This window comes from Coturnix japonica, chromosome 2 (assembly GCF_001577835.2).
Source record: "Coturnix japonica isolate 7356 chromosome 2, Coturnix japonica 2.1, whole genome shotgun sequence".
Taxonomy (NCBI): Eukaryota; Metazoa; Chordata; class Aves; order Galliformes; family Phasianidae; genus Coturnix; species Coturnix japonica.
In genome coordinates, this window is record NC_029517.1 from 4,850,520 (window position 1) to 4,872,619 (window position 22,100).

Below are 22,100 nucleotides of genomic sequence, written 5' to 3' on the forward strand. Positions count from 1 at the left end.
GAGATTTTCTCTTTTGCTTTACTTCACATTCTGAGGACACAGTATCTGCCTTTGCCTTTCTCCACCTATTTTCTTAGTGGTGTAGGCCTCTGTAGTGTTCCTCATTCAGTCCTGGCCTTGGACTTGACTTACCTGGAAAATACTGTGCCGTCAGTAGATTTTCTCACCTCTCTGCTCACCCTCTCTTTCATTTGTACTTGTACTAAAGCAGTGCAGGCATAGCCCTCTTAGCCTTCAGAGACACAATGATTTTTCATCTCAAACTTTTGTTTCCCAGTCAGTTTTTGATCCAATTCATCTGGTTTCTTTATCACAATGCAAGCAAGAGTGTTTTCTTCTGTATATATGTGTGTGTGTGTGTGTGTGTGTGTGTTTGGCATCTGTCTGTAATCACAAATGCATTCAACCCTTGTAGCATCTTTTGATCTGAATTCCTTTATGTGATATATACACGCACATATATATATCTATAAAACACAACAAAACGGCCCTCTACAAAACTTTCAGAGCCCGCACTTCAGCATTTTGCTGCCTATTCATGTGAAGCACTTGTCTAAACAAGTGGCACTAAATATGCTTTTAGTTATACACTGCACAGCCTTCAGCTCCAGGCGTATGGGTCTGTGACTGACCAGACATGGGCATGAAAGGAGGGGATCTGAAGATTACTGAAAGCCAGCACCCTGTGTTTATTGCTTGGTGTTGTCTCCTGCATCACTTGGCTCAAAATGCTTAAGGGGTTGATGTGGTCTCCATGCCATGCTGTGGCAACCTTGATGGAGTATCTGTTAGACTCTTTTCCCATAATGTCCTCACAATTAACTTCTCCTGTTTCTTTAGAGGAAGTTCTTCACTGAGAGGGGTGGTGATGCGCTGGAACAGGTTGCCCAAGGAGGTTATGGATGCCCCATCCCTGGAGACATTCAAGGCCTGGCTGGATGTGGCTCTGGGCAGCCTGGTCTGGTGGCTGGCAACCCTGCACATAGCAGGGGGTTGAAACTGGATGATCATTGTGGTCCTTTTCAACCCAGGCCACTCTGTGATTCTATGAAAGTGGCAGGAGTCCCTTCCAACCAATTCCATGATTCTAAAACTCAGCAGGGGCACTGACAACAGCACATGCCAGGGAAGAGAGGAAGAGAACCAGATCCCCTGTCAGGGGTGAGCAACAGGAGAGTACTTCATTATTATAATTATTTACAACCCCTTTTAGCAGGGAAGAACTAACTGGCAGTGCCATTTATTCCCAAGCATTCTTCCCTAATAATACCCTTAATACAGCCTGTTCCATCGCTTTTGTGAGAGGCACATTTTTCATCTTCAAACTCAATTTCATTTATTAGAGATTTCACTGTGAGTGACACAGTGTGCACACAGCAAGTGCAGCAAGGATTCATTTTAATTATTATATATTACCAGGAGGTACGGTGTGTTTGTGCCGGTGGGCAAAAGGGTGAGGAAGGGGTGTTATCTATTTCGTTTCTGTGTCACACATCACAACTGTAAGGTGACGGGGCTTTCTGAACTGCATTTTAAATTTGGATCTGTCTATTTGTTGGCTGTCAGTACTCCATGCCAGCCGTAGCACAGAGGGAAATTCTCCAACCAGCGTGCACCCGTATGGCTGCAATAAATAGTCCAAGATAACAGACACCTCTCTAAAGTTTTTGTTAGAAAGTCAGCCAGAGGACTCTACTCTGGGCAGTGACTAATGATATTTGAACACTGCTCTTTACACAAGTGTGATAATATATATATATATATAATTACACTTGTGTAAAGAGCAGCTTTTAAATATCATTCTATATATATATATTCAATTTCTGATGACTTAGTGGTAAGACAAATCAAAACATCATTTCAGTTGGGCCATCGAATAAGGAACTCAATGTGGATTTAAGAACCGTGTTTTCTAAGCTGAACTTATTTTTTTCTCAGCTGGAAAATTTTTTCATCCTTTTAGACAGAAAGGAGTAGAGATTTCTACCCTGCAGCTTTCTGCTCAGTGGTGCGATATAGGTATGGAGCATAATTTTAATTAGAATTAATTATTATCTTGTTGAGGAAGTTAACAGAAAATGTGCCTCTTTTTTTTTTTTTTTTTTTTTTTTTTCCTGACAATGGGAACCAGTGTGAATATTTACCCTGTTAGAATATTAGACCCTTCCTGTTGTGGAAGGATGCAATGTGGAAACGTGAAAAACTGATAGCTTTGAGAAAGTGTAGAATAAAACAGTAGAAAAGATGAGATGATAGACATTTGAGAACTTTGGAAGGAAGACACTGGAAGCCTAGAGAATTTTGTCTACTCGCTATTTATAATCAATTTACAAATCTTCCTAATTCTGTTGTGAGTCTATGCTCTAAGGAAACATAGATGGGTATAGTTGGGACCAAGAGCTTTGAGGATGCTGGAGAAATTATATTGCTCTAGGTAGGTACAAGTGTAGCAGATTCATAGCAGGGCTGAATTCACAGGCAGTGTTTCTTTGGTTGCATTTATGATTAGGTCCCTTTGCTTGTGATGGAGAAGAGCAGACCTTCCTCACTGCACAGTCAGAGTGCAACCATTAGCAGCCCATAATAATAATGTAACTGTGCTGTGTGCTATTTGTTACCTATTTTTTATCTATTTTTTATTGATCCTTTCCTCAAAACAGTTAGGAAATAGAATCTTACAATCATAGAATGGCCTGAGTTGCAAAGCACCTCAAAGATCATCTAGGTCCAGCCCCCGTGCTATGTGCAGGGTTGCCAACCACCAGACCAGGCTGCCCAGAGCCACATCCAGCCTGGCCTTGAATGTCTCCAGGGATGGGGCATCCACAGCCTCCTTGGGCAACCTGTTCCAGTGCGTCACCACCCTCTGAGTGAAAACAGACTAGAGGAGTGTTTACTCTTTGGTGTAACGAGTGTATTAATGTTAGATTATGGCAATGCCAAGAGAGATGATCCTTATCATGGAGGTAAACTCCTACTACCTTTCTTCCAACTGGCACAATCACTCATTGCAGTGAGGTGATGAGCTTCCTTCCCCCAGTACACAGCCAGGGATGTGAGCCTGGGCCAGATTCATGGAGCTTGGCTCACTCTGGCTGAAGCAGTGGCCTATATCGTGTTCTTTGTACGCAGACAAAACTCTCAGAAGGTATTAAGCTGCTTCAAGAGCACTCACTTTTGTAAGTTTGATTTATTGAGCTCAGCACTTCTAAAATACAATCCAGTAAAGACAACACTAGGGCAAGGGTTTATATTGCACCTATTTATTGGCAGCGGAACCAACCTACCACGAGTAATGCTGCATCAGGTGCAATGGGGATATGGCATCTTAGTATGTTTTTATGAGGCTTAGACTTGATACAAATGTACATATGTTTTAGAGAAGACAGCATCTGGTTGTTAGAAAACATGTTTCTGTTGAATTTCTGACTTACAAACAGTGACAGAAAATGTTTTCTATTATTTAAAAATAGATGTTTGTCTGGCAACGGTAGAATAAATAATGTGTGGCCAAGCAGAAACGAATACACAGGGAATGTTTTCTGATCATTGACTTTATTATTTTGATAATCAAGTAGGTTGGGTAGTTATTTTACTCTGAAAATTCCTGTAGGAAAGTTACAAAAAGACTTCACATACACCATAACTAACACCAAACCTTTAGTAAGTTGGGAGGAAAAAGATAAAATACAGTTGATTTTTCACAAAAGAAAAGAAAACAGCACTTTGGATCTAGATTATTTGCATATAAACATGTGTGGAAAAAAATGACGTGTTTTGTCTTGATTTTACTTAAGACATTATAAAAAATATACAGTACGGTCAGTTTTGTTTCTCTATTTTGTTTCTATTGACACATAGAAGTTTTTCAGTATAAAAGCTGACAAAGTGTAACAAAAATCGATGAGAATCTTCCAAGACATTGACAAAGTCTTGTTCTCATAAAGTGTTTATCTGTTGGGGCAGTCTACATTTCATAGATAAGCTCCTACTGCAAATGAAAAAGGAGCTTTATATTCTTTGTTCATGTTAGAGTTAAGTGATAGAAAGCTTAGGCCGTAGGCTAATATGATACCAAAGTGGTTTGTTCTTAAGAGCAAGAGAAATGACTGCTTCCTCCTTAAAGAGCTCTGATTGCCTGGCATGTTTGGTCGAAATCCAAACCAACTTGCTTTGAATGACAAATTGATTGTTGTGTGCATTTTTGATAATACAGCAATTTGTCTCCTCAGGCATAATGCTCTAATCCCCCCTTCATTTATCAGTAGGGAATCAGTAATTCAGCTCTTCTTCAGGCTGAAGTTTGGCACACAGAGGTAGTGCTCCACTGTGCAGTTGCAGATCCTGTGGCGAAGTTCCCCCTCCCAGCAGCGTCTGCATAACAATTCCCCAGCATGCATTGCCTAGCACTCACTGCATTGCTGATTTTAGGAGTGTAAATGTTTGTCAACAACAGACAACAGGATTTTGTACCTTCTTGAGATTTTAAATGCCTTGTTTGTGTACACAACCTCACATTCCTCCTTATTTCTGTGCTCTGACGCTGTTTGTATCTTCTGGTTCAGATGAGCAGGAGGTGTTCATAGAATCATTAAGGTTAGAAGAGGCCACTAAGATCACCAAGTCCAACCCCAGCCATTCCCCCCATGCCCACAGACCACGTAGCAATACCATTTGTTAGCAAGGTGCAGAACTTCTGTTGTTACGGTTACGGTTGTACCATGTTTCCCCTGAATCACAGAGTGTTTGTGCCCCAAATCAGATACCATCTGTCCTTAGAAAAGCAGAATTGTTCCAGAAGCAGAAGTGCAGAGTGAAGCAATGTGTAAGACTCCACTTTCTTCCCCCTTTTCTGGTGGTTTTTCACAGGTGCTTGGGCATATTGAACTCAGTGGTGTTGCTGGCAGTCAAGATATTTCTGTAGAAAAGCGAAACATACAGTGAAGTAGGAGAGCATGTGGTCTGAGTAGGGGGTATGCGCTAGTGACTTCTGAACACCATCACGTGCCCTCACAAACCTCAAAGCTCGTGGACAGTAATTCCTTCTTGGCATGCAGCAGGGAAGGGCTTTTCCACTGCTCAAAGCTTACTGAGAAAGCCACAGCACATCTGTTCAGCGGCATTCTCTGCATAGCCTGCCTGGATAAGCTGTCGCTCTTGATTTTTATAGCATTTCACAACAGGGTGTTAGCCTAGAATCGAGAACCTCTCCAGACTAACACCTGCAGAGCTCCTCAACTCACAAACACTTGTTGTGTAGGGCTGACACTATGACTTAAGTAAAAAGAGGATCTGTATTCTCTGCTGAAACAAAGAACACTGATACATCTACCCTCCATCAACTGTTGTCTTCTATTTTGCATTTATAATGCTTCTATATCAATATTTTTATTCATTCCTCCATGTTGTCACTTGGGTTCAAGAGGTATTCCTTAGGACATCTCTTCAAAACCCATTTCTGGTTATTGTTTTGAAGAGTTGACTTCCTGTTCTGTTTCTCTGAATTTTAGACTGCTTTGCTGGCTGGAGATAGAAGATGGAGTATATACACAAAGGCTCAAAGGCTCTTGTTAGCCTGGGGATGCTGATTTCCTTAAGCCTCATTGATAGTCAACCAGGGAATGATCCAGAGCATTTAAATTTAGCGTGCTCCTCTGAGTCTCCCTTGAGAAGTGTCTGTCTCTCTCCATTGACATTACAGATGACTGTGCTGATAAATATTTGTCTTTATGAATACTTCCTTGTTTGTTTGATCTTTAACGACATGCATGTTTCCCATTTTCTTTAGCTTTGTACTGCACATTTTCTCTGCTGAGTAGAATTCACCAGATCGGGGGAATGGGCTGTTTTGCTTGTATTACTGGATCTTGACTTGGTTGCATTTTTAATCTTAATCTTCAGTTAATAAATATCTTGTCAGCGTCAAGTCCAAAGGGACAAAATTCTGGATTGCTTTCATTGGGTGCTGCTATCCTGACTTCAATAACATTGCTCTCAACTATAGCAGCCAGGGACACTGCTAGATGGGTGATGTTTCCTTCATACAGTGCCCACAGCCCTACTGCCACCCTATTGCACTGATCAGGTTGGAATATAAACAGCGGGTGTTTAAAAAGCTTTGAAAAAACATCTTCATTTTTACATTTCCTGAAATTAGCAAAACAAATAAAACCACACCTTTCTATCTCTTTTACCATCCTGAATGAATACATTGGTTGATGAATAACATTTGTGAGTGCTGTCATTCCCAGAGTGTAACCAGTTAAAAAGCTGTTTCTTTAATTCTCTTGCAGTAAACTACTTCATAAAGAATGGTACCGAAGATGTGTTACTGTGTGGCAATAGCACTGATGCTGGGTAAGTGATTTAAAAATATCTTCACTTCTGGGTTTTTTTTTTAATGTTGTTGTTACATTTCTTTCAGTTCTGTCCACTTTTCACCAGCATGATATTTCAAGCTCTTTGTGTCAGTAGTTATAGGAGAGAGGATAATGACAATATTGCGCATAGTAATACAATTTTCTGAACTGCGGGGAGGAGAAGTTTGTGTGTGTCCCTTATTTAGGTCTGAAATCGTTACAGGCCTTATTACAGTTCTTTTTCAATGTATTTGAATTCTTCCATTAAAAGAAAGTAAAAATAAAAATGTAAAAATTAAGTAACATTGGCTGAATGGGGAGTATTCAAAGGGAATGAATGAGAAATGAATGGAAACAGAAAAACTAGGGGGATTTTGAGTGACGATGAATTCTTTTTGGCAGAGGATGATAAACAAATCCAAAAATGCTAGATTCAAAAATAGAATGCTTTGGAGGTGGGAAGATACTCAGTTTTAATGTGTGATCTACACTTGTATGTGATATGTTTACAGTCTGCGTGTGTTTCATTTTCTTACAGTATATGCAGCAAGATCAGTTCCTATGGGATACTGATACTAATTTATTCTGCACTAAGGGCTTTGTCCATACCCCTACCACCTGTGAATGCTGACTTTTCATTCTACATCCCATCCTTGGGGTCTAAGCACTTTGGGTGTGTTATTTTATGTGAAAGGTTCTTTTGAAGGGAATAGAAGAAGAGATTATAAGCCATGCAAAGACTGTAGAATGTTCCAAGTTGTGGGTCAAAGGATAGAGACCTTAGCATGGTGGGATGGACGAGATTTTGATCTAAACATGATAGATATTTGATATTTGAACCAAGGAGGTAGATGACCCAGGTCAGGTGAGGGGAGGAGAAGATCTAATTTTGTAGGAGGATGTTTCGAGTTAGTAGAACTAAGTGTTCTACTGATGAAAATTAGGATTTATATAATAAAGAACATGATGTAAAAAGAGGTGTATGTGTATAGTGAGACAGTGTGAAGATGAAAAGATATAATCTAAACTCGCTTGTGGTCAGGAGGGTGAAAAGAGCCATAGGGTCTTGGAGAGAGAGTCTTTACTTTCTGCTGCTACTATTACATCTGTATTTACAAAAAACAAAGGTTACAAAAAACAAAGGTTAAGATGAAGTGTCAGCCTTCCCTCTGCATGTCTTGTGTGTCTGATCTGCATTGCCACTATAATTTAGACAGTAAACTCCTTGGGCAGAGCGCCATGCTTTCCTCTTCGTTCCAAGGAAGGTTTAATGTCAGCATTCATTAATTACGTATTTTGTTGATTGTAATACACTGCATGTATCCAGGTTCAGTCTGGCTCCAAGACTGCTAGGATAATTCCCAGGGATCTCAGAATTTGACAGTCTGTCTGCACTGTTGGATTGGCTTAGGACTGCCTTTCCTAAGCAATAGGTAGTACCACTGAGCAAGGAATACTCAGCACAGCAGCAACATTTTGCACATCATGAAATATTACACATTATTCTCACCATTGACCTGATCTGTGGATGTGACAGCTTGAATAGTTTTGAAAGGGTTGATTAGATTATAGGTAGTTTGTGAGGAATAGCTTAGGGCCTACAGCCCTGGAATCGTCCAAACGGTGGGAAGTTAAACACTGATCCAATACCTATGTAATAGCTCTATATTTATAGGCTGTATGGATTTGGGAATTTTATTCTAGAAAGGTATATTGGCAAAATCACCTACTCTAGAGAGTCAGTAAATTGCAGTGTGTCAGCAAAAAGATTGTGATTGGAGCAAGCTCCCATGGAGACACTGTGACCACAAGAGACACAGCCTGAAACTGCCAGGAGAGAACTTCTAGCTCCTATGTAATAAGAGGAAAATGCCACCCTTAGAGTCCTAGTGCTTGTTTCTTTGAATATATCAAAGCAATTGTTATTTGTGCTGTTAATGAGTAACCCACTCTCACTTTATGCATGAGCTTTCTTCATCCCTTGTTCTTCCAGTGAAGTATTTAGTACCATTAGGTGTGGTTTGATTTTAAACGCCTAATAATGGGAATAAATACTCCAGATAAGTTCAGGACTAGTAGATGTTGTCTCACCTTTTGTACCACAGATTTCCCATCAGTCATCCACTCCTATTATTTAAAGACATAGGGATGATTAGGCATGATCCTACTGCCTCAGGGGACTTGCAAAGTCATCCCACCTGTTAGGTAAAAAGACTATCATTTAAAGGCTGGCAGGCTAACAAAGTAGGACTTTCACTTTATCCATCAGTGGTTAAAGCCAAGAGCAAATGAGTTCAGTAACAAAAGATCAGGGGAAGGAAAATGAAGAGTGAGTCGATGCATCAGGTCATAGTCCTCCCACCTACTAGCAATGAAATTAAGGGGGGAAGGACAGTAGGCAAAGCCGTGTTTGAATGTTCACAGCATTTTTGGAGCTTGCTTCTGCCCTTGCTCTGAAAGAGCTTGAAATTATTAGCCTCTGTGTTACACTGGACCCAGAAGAAATGCTGGGTATGGTGGTATCATGTGTGCACTCCTGGAGGGATATGTTGTTACACTGAGGCATATCTGTGTTGTGGCTGGGATATTAAATCTCACGATAATTGACAGAACCATTTTAGTGCATTTTTAAAAGCATGCTAATGACACTTCGAGGTTTGGCTGCTTGCTGTTATTATAGAAGAGTAAAAAAATAAAAATAAATAAAAATCTAAATTTGGCAATTATTTGGCAGTGAGTCTCCGATGGTCTGATGTAAGAGTGTTTAGTGATGGTGATTGCAACCTGAGCTGTAGCAGCAGGCCAAAATCAGCAGGGAAATGATCATCAGTGGATGCTGTATCACAGACAACCTAATTATCTCAAAGGTGGGGGCTTTATTACATTACTAGGAGGGACTGTTTTCTGAACAAGCACCCAAACTGCCAATAAAGCAGGAGGTAATGGATCTAGCTAATATTGATTCTGGTTCAGAAGGGATTTGAATAGATGGATGTCACTCAGCAGCAGCAAACGTGTCTCCAGTACATTAGCTGGCAGATGGAAGAAAAAGCATTTGTTTATTTTTTTACATACACTCAAGCAACTTTGAGGAGCTACATTAAAAATGACATTGCAGAGATGTGGTAGGAGTGTGGGGGAGAGGACATGTTTCTTGTTGGGTCAGGGACCAATCTGTCTGTGGGTGAGGGAGTTCCCATGTGATGCCTCTGAAACTTGATCCAGGAAGCCTGAAAATTGATTTTTCTTCATTGAATCAAGTGGAAAAATTGTGGTGTTTTTGTTTTGTTTATCCATGTGCTTTTATTTATTTATTTATTTATTTATTTCCCCAAGATGTGCTGCTAGAATATATTGAATTTTTAAGAGAAACAGAGAAGTCAATGGAAACAAGAATTAATGCTTGGAGTCGAGAGAAAATGATTGTGATTGAGGATGTTCTTTGGCTCAAAGTGAACAGTAGTGATGCGTACTTGGTGTTTAACAACAAGCACATTCAGAGCACTGCGTTAATGGAAAAATCCTCTGCTCTGAGATTGGTCAGTCACTAGGAGCATCGCTAGCAGCAAGGCTCTTTTAATAATAAAAAAAGAGAGTGTAGGGTACTTGCAGAATTATTTATGTTTTTTGATGTGTTTCGGGTTAGATTTAGTTGTTCTTTTAGATGTGGCTGCACTGGGATTTATTCGAGTTAGTTCTCTGCAATTTCAGCTCCTTTGAATTGATTTGGTTAAAGTAAATGGAGAAAGCTCTACCACTCTGATTTTCAAAGGGATTACAAATTCCTCTATAAATCTGCCTTTCAGTTTAATTCCCACACTAGTATCTCATCTATCTTTGAAACCTTGTTCTAAGCCCTGAGGAGGTCCAGTAAAGATCTGGTACAGTGATCAAACACAAAAGATTTCTGCTGGGATCGGAACATGAAAGCTGCTCTAACCTTTGTGAGATCTGTTACCAGTAAGTGGACTATGATTTGCAAGGGCTGCAGGTGGCCAGGTTTCCTCCCTGGAGCAACAGATACCACACGTGGTCAGTGCAAGCACTCACAGCCTTTAGGAGGCACCTACGTCATCTTAAAAGTGTAGTCAAATGTAAAAGTGAGGTCAGATGTACCACATATCCATAACTGAGCACAGTGATAGTGCCAATGGCAAAACTCATGGTTGGACCAAAGCTTTAGAGTATGCTCAAGGACCCACTTGGCACACTTTGTGCTTGGCCCCAGGTGATGGCACGTGGTTAGAGCTGGGCGAAATGGCCAGGAAGACTCTTGAGAACACTACTAGCTTGAGGAAATGCACTCCTGATCCCATGTTCAGCCCCAGGGTTGGCATTCTGCTTGAGCACATCAACAGCATTTCTACCAAGCATCTCCTGCTGTGATTACTTTACCAAATCTCCCAGGGATGAGCTACGGGGAGCATTATATGGCATGCTACACCAATCCTGCCTTGTGCCACTCATGCAATTACAGCATGTTCCTTCTCAGTGACTATTAACCATTTGTTTTAATGAGATTTGCAGTACCATGGAGCCCTGTGCTTCCCCACAGGGCAAGGACTTACAGGGTGCCTCAGCTTGGGATTATCAGTCCATGAAAAAGGAACATAGATTTCAGATCCAAAGCAGTTCCACTTTTGTGCTGTTGTCATTTCACAGGGACATTTCTCCAGCTTAGACTGCTGTTCTGCCTGCCTACAGGTTTGGACAAGCAATAGGAAAAGCAGGGAGATTTGTCCATTAGAGGAATGAGAAATGGACAATATGCAATATGCAAAGTCAATGAGCAGACAAAGAGAAACTCATCTTTGTTCTTTTTACTTCCGCCCACCCCCACACACACTTGAAGTACTATTTGCAGCTGTTAGTTTTGTTGGTTTTTCTTTTAGATAAGTGTGCATGTTTTAAGTCGATCGTGTCCCCTCAAGGTCAGACTGCTTTTTTTGCTGTTGTTGTTGTTCCCTTTCACATGATATGTCCTGTATATTCAGCTCATGGGCAGGAACAGTCTGCAAGATCATGCTGACAAAGAAAGCACATTTGCATCATGTCTGTACCAATATTACCAAAAAGAGTAGTAAACAGGAAGGAAAAGCAGCCAGTACAGCTACTTCAGGATGTAACAAGAAAGCACCTTTGGCAACCGCATCCTAGTAACTGTTGCTATAGAAACTTTAGCTACCTTTATCCTCTCTATGACCTTGATTTTTCTTAACAGGATGCATTAAAATAATGTGCAGAGCAGGGCAAAATTCTACATGGTTTGGTAAGTTTTGCTGTCACTGAGCTGACTGCATGTTAGGGATGTAGGCAGCACCATGTAGTGTGATTCTCAAAGTTTTTAAGCAAGTCCTAGATGCTTCTGAAGCATCACTGCAATAAAACTTTGTTTCCTTTTGTGTTGTGGCATTTTACTAAGGTAATTAATGCCAGTGCATAAAGTTGTATTAGATGCCTGTTTTTATATTCGGCATGAATACTGCATGTAACACTGTTATGGTAGGTTCTCCACGCCAACATGCTGTCAGCATACCCATTACAGCATGTACGGTGGTGCAATGCTTTGATCTCTCCAAGCTGTAATAACATTCCTTTGCCTTTATGCATCCTCCATAGGATGATTTAAAGCCCCTTGCAGAGTCTTATCACAACCCTGAAGGGTGGAGAAGAAATACACACCATACCAAGGAGCACGGCTGCTATCTGATGCTTTCTTTGCTTCCCCCAGCTCTAACTTGTCTTGCACAAACCAGTGCTGCAGTTCTTGCTCAGCCTTGGAAGGCACAGAGCCTGGAACGACATACGTGTCTTCCAGAATAACACGTCCACCAGCCTGATCTCCCATAGCTCTCAGCCCCCCAATACAAGCAAACATACCCAACAACACAATGCCAGCTGTGCTGGAAATTGAGGAACTGCAGCAGAGAATAATGCACCCAGTTGGTTCTTTTATTCTGCAGCTGGCAATGAGGTCTGCTGCACTCAGAGTTGCCTGAATTTAAGTAAACCTGTGTTATTATTATTGCTATTATTATAACCATTTGCTCTCTTAAGATCTGAAGGTTTCAGGTTCAGGCTGTGTTTTGTTCATTGCTGAAAAAATGCAGTGAGAAAATCTCACTTATCAGAGTGGGTTTGCATTTTAGAGTCACAAACCATTAATGGGTTGGGGTGAAGATGATGCTCAGGTGCCTTCACTGTATGTACCCCTGGGTAGAGACAAGAATGGGGAAGGTGGTCACAAACAGCTGTTTGTGGGTGACCTGTGAATAGCATACTTTGTCAGGTAGGGTGCAGTCTGGCCACGTGTGTTTGTTTGCTGCATGAATGGATCCATCCCAGTGAACGGGCTTTGGTGTGTGCCCAATGGGACCAGTGTTCTTGTAATGCTCAGCCAGTTCAGTCCAATTGGGTGTAGATGGCTGAAAAGACTGGAAATTTTGCTGTACTGAGGAAAGGATATAGTTTCCAAATGTGACTTCTTCCAGTGCTTCCAAGGTGGGAATATTTTATGAAGACCGAAGTACATTGTTTAGACTGCCAAAGCTAATAGCCTAATTACACCTCAGTTTAGTAAAGCAGTATTAATGAACTTATTACAAACCTTCAGGTTGTGCAGCATATTTTCCATGAATTTAACTAGATTCTGATGTGGATCACGTAGACTTTTCCATTTCCTCTTTATTGGTTACAGTCATGTCAGAATGAGGATGGCTCCCTGACTTGAGTATAATGAATAGCAGTAAGCAAGAATGTCACCTGAAGGATGCTGCAGGGGATGTGGAGGATAATTATATGTATTATACAACCTTAAGGGCAAAAGTAGCAGCCCCCCACTCCTAGGGATCAGTTGTGAATCTGTGAGATCAGATCTCTGTTTAAACAGCAGCAGTAGGGATTAAATCCAAATCCTCTCAGTTCTTAAGGATGGGTATTATTACCTCTTAGTCAAAGCTGTAATAAGCTCATCAACCACATGAGAGCAGAAGACCAACTGTGGGCTACCATCTTCATTAAGTAGTTGTCTGTCATTGTGTTTATGATGATTAATTATTGCCCTCCATTTTGATTGATGGGTTAGGCAGAAGATCCAGTGTCTGACCACCTGATAGATTGAGAATAAATGATAGTTTGCTTTCCCTTTTGTAACATAATGTCTAAAAAACCCACCTTGGAGCAGAGGGAACGTTCTCTTTGGTTGAAACCCCATCATGATGACCAGGTACTACGCTGGCATTAGACACGTGTCCAAGACATCAGCTGTAAACCTTCCTGCTTGTTTTCTACATTCTTAGGTGTAAGTTGTGACCAAAGCAGGGACACCTAGGGGCCATTAACATCATATATTTCCTATTTATTTGTTTTTATGGCTTTATTTATTCCTTTTTGGTGTATGTCTGTGGAATGCACATTGCTGCTTCTTTTATAAACAATTAAGTGTGGCAAACCATAGTGAGCTTTTGCAACCTACTCCAGATAAAGGGGCAGACCTGACTTTGCTGCTGACATGCTTGACTTGAGCAGCAGGTTGTTGCTAACTCCTGGCAACACACGGACAACACTCCATGTATCTGCAGGGTCTGAATGTTACAACCCAGCACATGGTTGTTTTACAAATCTTTTATTGCAAACCTTATTGGCCACTGCGGTCTGAATCAGCAGGTTCCTTGGCTTGCTGAGATTAAACTCTTGAGCCAGAACATTTTGTAATTATGCCCCTCAGCTACAACTATCTGGCACTCCCAATCTGTGTTATTTAAAACAAAGCTGTTTCTTTTATTCTTTAATTTCCTGTGCCACTGCCAGCTTACAGTGGTGATTACAGGCTGATGGATGGGTAGGTAGACTGATGCTTTTAACTTTTCTGAATCAATGACACTAATTTTACTGTGATTAACTGAACAGTATCCTAAGAGGCTCCTGTGCAGGATGTTGTATTTAGGTATTTTGTTGTTGCTGCCCATCCTTGTGAATCAGAGGAGAGTGCAATCCTCTGTAATGCTTCCCCGAAGTAAAAAAAAAGCTAAAGTGATTGAAAATAAATAAATAAATAAATCTGGAGGGGAAGACTTTATTACACATCTAAGACACTTCAGCAAAATCTTGAGACTCCTTACTAAAATCCTCAGAGGAAATGGTGTCGGTTGCAGAATAATACTCTCATGTGAAAGCCTTCCACATAAGGTTCTGTTGAGTGTTTTTCTGGGAAGCAGCATTTCCTTTTCTTCTCAGAGTTTTTCAGAGCACCTACAACCCATGGGCTATCACTTCTGTAGGCTACAAAAGAGGGTGAGGAAGTGTAAGGAGCTGAAATGTAAGAGATTTTTGTCTTGAGCATCTAGTCTCTGTTAAGAGGGATGTGAGCTAATGTTAATAGCATTCTTTGAGCTGGAGTTCATGTTTTCTGTGCTGAAGGTAGCTCATCATACACATAGCCATATAGTTCAACATACTCACTGCCCCTCACTGTGCATTTTCAGCAGTGATGAACAAGAGCCTGCATGCCATGCTTATAAAAATCTGCACCAATGGAGGTGACACACAATTTCACAGCTGCTATGATGACACAGTTGCTAGGACAATGTTACTTATACAGTCCAGCTTTCACTGGCCCAGACAGATGGAAGTCAGAAGGCACAAAAGACAAATTATACAGTGAGCGCAGCAAGACAGTCCAGCCAAGACTAGCAGTACACTCCACAGTCTTCTAATTGGTCTGGGGCCTGGAGTCATCATGTTGCCAGAGAACGATTGTCTTCTTCTCTGGTCTGACTTTGGAAATTGGAGCCTTCAGCTTAGTCAGCATAATCAATCATGGTCAGAGTTGATGATTTCCAGGAAAGCCAGAAGGATCGCCCCTTTTCCATCCCAAAAGACAGTGCACGTCACTTTACACCCTGAGGGCTGCATCTTGAACTTTACCTTCAATGGGAAATTCTCATGTCACCACTCCATGAAGTGCCATTTTGACTGTCTCATAGTGATGACATCACATCACCAATAATGATTGCTATCCAGGAAACCATCACCTTCAGCTTCATATTGGTTCAGAAGGTTCTGACAAACTTGCATATTGTTCTCTTTCTGTTGTGTTAGTATTCATGGGACCCACTTACTGCAAACTTTGCAATATTCCAACATTGCCATCATCATTTCCAACTCATTGAGGCTGATATTCGGCTTGATATACAGTGCCCTGGTCATAATCCATTGATACACATGGATGAGCTGATTGAGATGCTCCTGATGTGATAACTGTGCTTTGCTGTCTGGAACTTGGCCAGTGTTGCCACTGCTGAGGTGCACCACCCAGGAATATTGGTGGGAAGGCTCAACCTCTACTGCCATACCAATATCCACCTTTGATATCATGGGACATCATCATAAAATAGAAGGCATTTCTATCAGGAAAGTCCTTGTATGAGAGTACAGTGTATGCCCGCTACAAAACCACACTAATCTTTTCACTCTAGCCATCTATTGCTACGTGGAAATTACTTTTGAGATACATAAAAGTAAAAGCAAGCATGGAAAAATGGTAACAGTGTTATAAACAACAAATATTAGTATGAGGAGCTGTTGCTCACATTCATAGTCAGAAGAATTGCATCTCCACTTCTTAGGTTTTTCAAGCAGTTTGCAACAAATAGCCTTCTCTTTCTTCAAAATGAAGTTTTCCCAGTAAGAAACACTGGCAGTAAACCTAAGAGCTGCATTCAGATGTTTTGGCCATTAGTAGTAATATTAAAATAAGAACAGTGAAAGCAGATCATTGGATCTTCTTAAGATCGGCCTTTCCTGCAGGACTAAGGAAAGAGACACCCAAAGTCAGGCTAAAGAGAGCTCTGAACACCTGATGAAGCCGTAGGCATCTCTGTTCATTGCAGGGAGTTGGATCAGATGGCCTTTAAGGATCCCTTCCAACTCAAACAATTCTGTGATTTTATGAAAGTTTGTCCACCTCTGTAAATAATAACTCGGTTTCCAGGCAAGCACAGCATGTCAACAAATTTATTTTCTTTGCAAAGGGAAAGAGCCTTAACAAGAATTTTCATGTCCTGCCTGGGCAAGATGTCTTAGTGCATGCAAGCAGATAGGGTTTTCTTCTCTGGAACCCAGAGGATCTATTTCTCAGAGCTCTTGAACGGTGTCAGCAGCATGTCACAGGCACTGTAGGCTGTCTGTAGCAGCAGATCTGAGGCAGAAATCTCATGTCTCTGTGGCAAAGTGACAGCAGATGCTGCCTCTGGGAGAGAGGAAGTTTAGTGAAAATGTTGCCTCGATAAAGGACATGGTTATACAAGAGAAATTCAGTGTGTCTTTGCATATTTTTGGGGAGGGAGGGAAGCCCAAATTTCTGCATTTTCTTCTTTTCTAAGAAGTGTTACTTCATTGAATTTTTATTCAAATGTGGCTCTGATCAGGAAACAATAGGGAGTAGGAAAACTCTAGAACTCTCTGCATTTCTAGGCAGGGAGAAATTGAGATGCATTTTCCTTTTTCTTTCTCTGTGAGATGCAGTTACTATGGTCTAAATTCTCAGCTGATCAAAACTAAGCTGGCTCTACCTGAGACGACGGAATCACTTAATATATTAACTTGTGTATTACACTTAATTCACTAAGCATCAACTGTTCTTTTCTGTTTTTTTATTGCTTTTTCTGAAGATCACTGCAAATGTGGCTTTGCAGACATTTTGCAGCGCTTCAACACTCCTTTTTTTCAGTGTTCAAAGCAGACTTATTTGAAAATTTATGCTTGACTAATGATATTAAATTAAGCTTCTTAAAATGTTCTTGAATGTGTAATGTTGGTGGCTGACACCATAGATTTGTATAACTTCAGGACCTGTAGCAATGTATTTTCAGCTCAACATGCAGTGCTGGGTTCCTGCCATGCAGTGCAGAGATTTGACTTATATCAATATCAAACTTACACATCCGTAAATTAATCCTTGATTTTCCTGCTGATGCACAGCCTGCTTTCTCATGAATCTTTTTTTGTCTTTATGTGTGTGTGTGTCATTTGAAACTGACTGTTCATTATTTGTGTTATTGCTTCGCTTTGTGCTGTGTGGCAATATTAGGAAGTTTGGGAAGTGGCTTCTGGTGTGAAGGTGTGTGGAGTCTTTTGACTAAGTGTTTCTTGCCTCAGTGCTGGAATAGGACGCTCAGTGATCAGGGATCTCTGCCACCTTGTGCTATTTAATTTGATGAGGTGCAGTTTGGTACATAGTGCCACTGCTGGCTCTAAAGCAGAGAGCATTCTTTTTCAGTTCTGACATCAGGAGCTAGAAAATCACTTGTAAAGAGTCTTAAAGTTTAATGAGAGCTGATGTAAGTCATGATATCTGCTTGCCATTTAATACATGGATCTGCAATATTTTCCTGGTCAAAACAGACAAAAAAAAAAAGTCATGAACCCATACTAAACTAGTGTTGGAATGAAGGGTTGGGTTTCTTAGACTGAAGATTTAGTCCTTGCAGGGGGTGAGTGTGAGGTCAGGTAAGCAATCAGGAAGGAGCTCAGATGGCAGATGCTGATGTTCTCCAGCCAGTGTCAGACTACACAACCAGAAAAGCAGGTTCACCATCAGAGTGTTACACAGAACTGTAACAGGAGACACCAAGTTTATGATTTTTAATTAGTAGTAAGTGGTAGGAGAAATTACATTTGAGTACCAAAATCCTGCTTAGTTAGACACCTCATTTCTCTCTATTCCAAATAGTAGAATGCCAGGCAATCATTTTAGCTCTAGCTGTGATTATCATTTCCCAGATTGCCCTTTCAGAGGAAAAATAAGATTGCAAAGATCTTTGGTACTGTGAAGTTAGAATATATGATTGTGTTTTCACTCAGTAGAATTTACCTTGGAGCATCTGTGCATTTAAGCAAGAACATTCAATATCGTCCCTTGAAATCTATTTTTCCATGCTGAAGCCAACTATGTCACATTTCATGTATTGTCTCTCCTGTTTTGCAGCACCTGCCCTGAGGGATACATATGTCTGAAGGCTGGGGAAAATCCTGACCACGGTTACACAAGCTTTGATACTTTTGGCTGGGCCTTTCTCTCTCTCTTCCGTCTTATGACTCAAGATTATTGGGAGCGCCTCTACCAACAGGTAGGAGTGTGTTCTATTACTTTTTGAAATATGTAATAAGCACAGAGTCTTGTTATAGTTAAAAATCTAATAATTAAAGGTGAGAAATAATTCCTAGTTATTAAGTAAACCGTTCTTGGCATGTTCTGGACAAGGACGATCAATTATTACAATCAGTTTCCTTTCTGAGAAGTGCTGATCATATGAGAATGCATTAGACTGGCTGCCTGGGGGAGAGGGCAGAATTGTAGTTAAGAGCAGACTTCTATGAACTTACCTGAATTTGAGAAGATTCTTTGAACAATTGCATTTGTGTGGTGCAGAACTTCATGCACAACTCTGGAAGGCTGAATCTCTCATATTATTGGACCCCATAATAGCACACAGCAGTTTCTATCACCAGTGTCAAGCTCTTCCATATCTGTAATACAAGCTCAACCTACCATGCTAAACTCCAGTTATGCCTATGAATCTCATGAAGAACTGGGCAGTGCAGTCAAAGCAGATCTCTCAGGAATGCTTAGGTGAATTTCACCCCAAAAGTACCTTTCATTGAGATGTTCAAGGAATGTTTAGACATTGTGCTGAGGGACATGGTTTAGGGAGAACTATTGGTGATAGGCAGCTGGTTGGACTTGATGATCCTGAAGGTCTTTTCCAACCTTGGTGATTCTATGATTCTGTGAAGAACAAAAGCTAAATTAAAATTATATTTTAAATTTATGTTTAAAGAAGAAGCAAAATATCTTTTATTTTTCCTTTCAAAATACATTGTAAACAAGTCTTAGTGATTTTATCTTTGTACTTTTAGACTCTCAGATCTGCTGGGAAGATCTACATGCTGTTTTTTATGCTGGTCATCTTTCTGGGCTCATTTTATCTGGTCAACCTGATTCTGGCTGTGGTGGCCATGGCATATGAAGAGCAGAACCAAGCCACTATTGCTGAAACAGAAGAAAAGGAAAGAAAGTTTCGGGAAGCCATGGAAATGTTAAAGAAAGAGCAGGAGGTCGGTAAACTGTATGATGTGACTGTCCTTGGGTAAATTTAAGATGGTACCTCAAGATTCAAATTCTCTTTATTTCAAAATAAGAGTTTGTTTGAAAGCAGCCTCATGTTTATTGTCCCAGACAGAGTTTTTATAGTCCTTTCTAAAGGAAAAATGATGATTCCCCCTGCTCAAAGTAAGGCCATTTAGTGTTTACGCATCCAGAGCTGTATTGGTTGAACTGTAACTGTGTATGCCAGCAGATGAATTTATATTCGTTGACATATACAACATATTCATGATGATATAACTACATCTGCATTCAAGAACAGAACATCTATTTTGGTAGCTCAGCTGTAGCTCCAGCTGAACCTCCTTCCACCACATCTCCAGCCCACGCTCATTTACACACAGCTTCGTTTACACTGCTGTGAATACCCCGTTGTCTGATAATGGATACAAAGCTGGATATTAACCCATGTGAAATGCATATGACTTTGTAACTGTACAAGTGAATGGATGGATCTTGAGGTTAAACAGTGCAAATTTTGTAAAGGATATGGCTTGAAGGATGTGTTGCAGTTTCCAGCAAAACGAGGAGGCCAAAATGTGGATGTAGCGACGTGGCCTTAATAACACCAATTAATTTGCCTGTGGTTTGTGTGGGGTTGAAATCCTTTATTAAACAGTTGAAGAGAACATTTTAGGTGCTGTGATCAGGAAGACAATAAGAAAATTAGTCTGAAATAACATGCAGCAGTGTAGCTGAGAGAAATAAATCCTCGATACACAATATAAACTAATGTACATAATTTGCTTTCGGGTACGTGTGGCTTCAGGGCCTAATACAAAGCCCATTTAAATCCTTGGAAAGAAAATAGAAAATGCAATTCATTCTTTACAGAATGCTAGTAGAGGCTTATGTGTGGCTTAGGTCCTTTTAAAGATCTATTTTGATGATTTAAGTAATAGGTAAATGCAATTTAGTCCGTATATGAACAGAGTAACTTTATGCCATAACCTTAGGGAGCAAACTGAACTCCAGCTTGTACCTGTTTTGTGTAAATTTTCATGTCTTTTGACTCCAGCTGAGCTCTTCTTAATAACAGTCAGCTTTGGTAGCCCCAGTTATAATTAAACACATTTAAGCATTTCCTTTTGAAGTCTTTGATTTTAGTTAAACCTGTATGTATGTACACAGAAAAGGAACATTAAGGCCTGAAAGTCAGTATGTGTCAAAATGAAGGTTTCTCATGCAAACCTAAATTGTTTCCATTTTTTTTCTGTATGATTTACAGCGTGGTCTTCTCTTTAACCAGCCATGTCTCATTTTTCCTGTGTCTGGTTCAGTACTGAGAGTTGACAGTGTGTGACTCAAGAACAGTTCTCGAGTTTCTCCTTGTTTGCTCTGTAGCCTTAGGCCAGCTCAAGAGAATTTCCAGATTCAGGCTTTCAAAGACTGCTTCAAAACCCAAATGACTAACATCCTCTGAGGTTTTTCAGTGCCTCCTGTCACCCCTCAGACTCCTCATGCTTCAAAACTACTCATTAGTATTATTTAGTATTATCTCATTTTTGTGGAGAAGCAACTTACTAATACAGAGGATAGGATCCAATATGTTTACTTGATTGGGCTGTCTGAATGCCCACAAGCTGTCACCTACAGCTTTGTACCTGAAAAATGAAGCTGTCCATAACTACATGTGAAGTTCAGTTATTCTGTGAATGAGTCCCCAGCATCTCAAACTGAGCATCCTGAAGAAGATGCTCAGCAACGTGATTTGAGTGGTCTGCTATGCCATATAGCTTTCAGATTTCCTTTGCTCCAGTCAGAGCTACTCAGTTTTAATTTTGCTCTTCAGGCCCTTATCTCAAGTTCTCAATTTTGACTTGCTTACCATACCACTAGAACTCACCTTAAGTTCCATCCTGTGCACAAATGACATCAGGGTTTGCCTGAGATGTGCTATTCTCCCATCCTTTAGTCACCACCTGTCCTTGCAGGACATACCAGCTCCCCATGTCCTTCCCTCCCCTGGGTCTTAACAGAGGTTTGCAGTGCAGGGGGGACAGGATGTTCAGCTCAGTCACTGGAAGCCAATCAGGAAGAGCAGGTAGGTAGGATGTGGGCACATCCTCCATGCCCTGAGGAACAAGTTGGTCCAAATCCTTTTTCAACAACTGATATAAAGCAGAAAGCATTTTCAGTCCAAGCAAGAAAATACTAGGAAGCTGAAATTAGCTTCTTTTTCAGTAAGAGTACAGCAAGCTTAATAGCACAACCTACAATATTTTCTAGTTCAACGCAGTATGATGGCAATCTGAAATGAAAACTGAAACTCTTTAGACCAGCTTTGATTTGCTCAATATAAAGAGAACATAGATATAACTGATAAACCTGCTTGGGGACCATCAGTCAATTTACACAATTGTTCTAACACATTCCTAAACCTGAATTTAACACCAGAAGACTTGCTGAATCACTATGAAGAGAAAGGACTTCAGCACAGCAATTAAATCAATTGATTTTAGAAAATAAATATATTAAACAAAATACAACAGCCTAGACTGATGTCTGAGCCCTCCTCTCTGCTCTAAGCAGCTTGCTCATGAAAGATATTTCCCATGGGAATTAAGTTTTGTTGT

The 22,100-nt window shown here is 40.5% G+C and overlaps 1 protein-coding gene across 6 annotated transcripts in view; it reads left to right on the top strand.

The window, feature by feature from the left end:
• Nucleotides 1-22,100, top strand: part of LOC107308775 (sodium channel protein type 5 subunit alpha-like) — a 195,104-nt gene that overhangs the window by 66,101 nt on the left and 106,903 nt on the right. For all 6 annotated transcript variants that reach the window (XM_015852888.2, XM_015852891.2, XM_015852892.2 and 3 more), the window contains exons 8-10: nt 6,294-6,357; nt 18,346-18,487; nt 19,278-19,475. In XM_015852888.2, the coding sequence (XP_015708374.1) occupies nt 6,294-6,357; nt 18,346-18,487; nt 19,278-19,475 (404 nt within the window). The remainder of the gene's footprint in view (nt 1-6,293; nt 6,358-18,345; nt 18,488-19,277; nt 19,476-22,100) is intronic.